We start from the raw sequence: 2,662 nt of genomic DNA on the forward strand, positions 1-2,662 counted from the left end.
AACAACAATCAGAAATAAATGAAACCCACCCACTAAAGAAACAGAATTAAAACTATGTACTATTAATTTGTATATGTAACAACTTTTTACGGTTTAGAAAAGTGAAACCCAAGGATCATTGACTGGCGGAGAAGTACCATTGATTTGTTGAAGGGAAGGGAAGAGAAGTAGAAGGGGATTTGGGATCGGATTATCCTTTTAATTGTTTTTGCTGGGACTTCTTGGAATTAAGTCTCAAACTGTAGTACGAATGTGAAAGCTCACTGTATATAGAAATTCCGACTTTTTCATTTTCAATTTGGAAATTATAAAATAGTACAGTAGTATGATATCATTGTACTCGAATGCTGCTGAATAAAACATGCATGCTACGATATAATGGAGGTAATAATTAGTTACTAAACTTTAGCGCACTTTTCATCTTTATTTTTTGTCCTTCGTACTTACTCCATAGTCCAGCTTCAATAAAAATTTCATAATTAAATGTTATCCAAGGAGTGCAGATGTGAAAGACTTGGTGAAAGTTTCAAGTGCTTTCAACCCTTCTTCGGGTGACTTGGCTTCCCCCAACACCTTCACAATGGCACTACCAACAATAACACCATCAGCTCCCCACTCTGCTACTTGTTTCACATGTTCAGGCTTTGATAGCCCAAAACCAACTGCCACAGGCTTGGTTGTTGCCTCTCTAATTTCCCTTAAAAGCCTCGGAATTTGTTCGTTCACCGATTCACGGGCACCGGTAACTCCCACAGTGCTCACAAGGTATACAAATCCTTCTGAAGCTTCAACTATCTTCTTCATTCGATCTATTGTTGTAGTGGGTGTAGTTAGTAATGCCAACTCAACATTATTCTTCACAGCCTCCTTTCTCAAGCTTTTTGTCTCTTCAAATGGAGCATCTGGAACCACAAGACCATGTACCCCAACGTCGCTAATTGTGGACATGAAATTTTCAATACCATGCTTTATAATTGGGTTATGGTACGAAAATAGAACGATTGGACAAGACAATTGTGGGACCACATTCTTTAACATTGACATAATAGAATTGAAATTGGTCCCTCTAGCTAAGGAACGAGTGACTGAAGCCTGAATAACTGGACCGTCTAGTATTGGATCAGAGTGTGGCACACCTAACTCGATCACGTCCGCCCCACTAGAATCGAGCACCTTCAGCGCTTGCGCCGTGGTTGAAAGGTCGGGATCACCGGCAGTGATGTAAGGGATAAATGCTACTTTCCGTTGGTTCTTCAATTTTGTGAAAGTTTGAGAGAGAGTGATGGTAGGCAAGGTGAGAGCAGCCATTGGTGTTAGAAGATGTCTCTTTATGGAAACGGTTGATGCTTGGGATGGAGAATGATGAAGAAATGGGTTTTGAGGTTTCTTAAGTTGAAGAAAGCCAGTAGCAGTGGATTTCAGAGAAGTAGCCATTAATGTTGTATTACAGGATGAAGACTTCAGGGTTTAATACGTACTTCAGAGGGATGCTTGCTAATGTTTGATACAAATACAAGCCAATACTTATAAGAGTTCCTAGGAAGTTTGGGACATAAAAAAGTAGCACCGACAAGTGCGTATGAAATTTAAACGTGGAACAGGTTTCTTTTCCTACAAAAGTAACGTGTAATATTAGGGCGCCGTTTCTAATAGCGCGGAGTCATATCACCACATGAGAAAATAGAGTCAAAGTTCAAATTGTCTTCCAAACCAAAAAAAACATCAAACAATAATAGACAATAGACAAGGAAAGAAAGAAACCTACGTACAAAATGTGAGGTTTTTTTAGGTTTTTCTTCTTTCTTCTTTTAACATGTTTTCTCAACTAAAGCCAGGTTTTATTAACGTACGAGACTAATATATGTAAAGGTCGCATGAATGACATATCAGTGTGTCGTCTTGTACTGATTATTTGTATAGAAAAAATTAAATATATAATAAATATAAAATTAAATTATTGTTAAAAAGTAATTTAATATAGTGTGCCCTACACAAAGTGTACTCAACTAAAGCCAAGGAAATGTATGCCGATACTATTGTTATGTGCTAGCAAGATAATGACCATCCATCAGTGCAGAGCGCTTTTGGAAAGGAAATAGCAGTGATAAGGCTGTCAAGATGAACAGGAGATCATTTGAATACTTGAAAAAAACAGAGCGCTTTTGAATTGGACAAGATGCTTCGAGATAATCTGTGGGATTGCTACTTGAAAAAAACAGACAGCTTTATGACGTTAGTTATCATATAGTTCAATATTTCATAACTTTTCACTTGTTTTTTCTATTTAGAGAAAAGTGATAATTGTATTCATAAATTAGGCATAAAGATCATTAACTAGAAGGGAAAATACAAATACCCATAAAGGGGTAATACAAATATGGAAGCATAGTAATCACATCGGGTTAATCCAAATACAGAACACAGAACAACAGAGATATTTCGGCATAAAAGCCACATGCCTGAACAAACCAGACGTAAATCGCAACGCTCAAATATACCAGTACAACTATAAATTTTAAACCCTCACAAGTACCAAAAAAAGAGAGTAGAGACTAGAACAATTAAACACCCAACTCACAAGGAGTTGATGCAATTATTACCAAACAACAAAACAACGAAAAGCGAACAAATCCACTATCACCACTTTTGCCTCCTCCACTAC

At 37.2% G+C, this 2,662-nt stretch overlaps 1 protein-coding gene across 1 annotated transcript; it reads right to left on the reverse strand.

Annotated features, from left to right (window-relative positions):
* On the reverse strand, positions 269–1,487 carry LOC18782524 (tryptophan synthase alpha chain). The gene is made up of 2 exons (XM_007215643.2): positions 497–1,487; positions 269–408 (listed from the first exon to the last, which is right to left on the reverse strand). Exons 1-2 carry the CDS (start codon positions 1,432–1,434, stop codon positions 399–401), a joined length of 948 nt encoding a protein of 315 aa, XP_007215705.2. The 5' UTR covers positions 1,435–1,487; the 3' UTR covers positions 269–398.

The sequence above is a fragment of the Prunus persica genome, chromosome G3 (genome assembly GCF_000346465.2).
Source record: "Prunus persica cultivar Lovell chromosome G3, Prunus_persica_NCBIv2, whole genome shotgun sequence".
NCBI lineage: Eukaryota > Viridiplantae > Streptophyta > Magnoliopsida > Rosales > Rosaceae > Prunus > Prunus persica.

Bases quoted from the DNA above. Each gene is read 5' to 3' on its own strand.
- LOC18782524 (XM_007215643.2), bottom strand. From the start codon at position 1,434: ATGGCTACTTCTCTGAAATCCACTGCTACTGGCTTTCTTCAACTTAAG.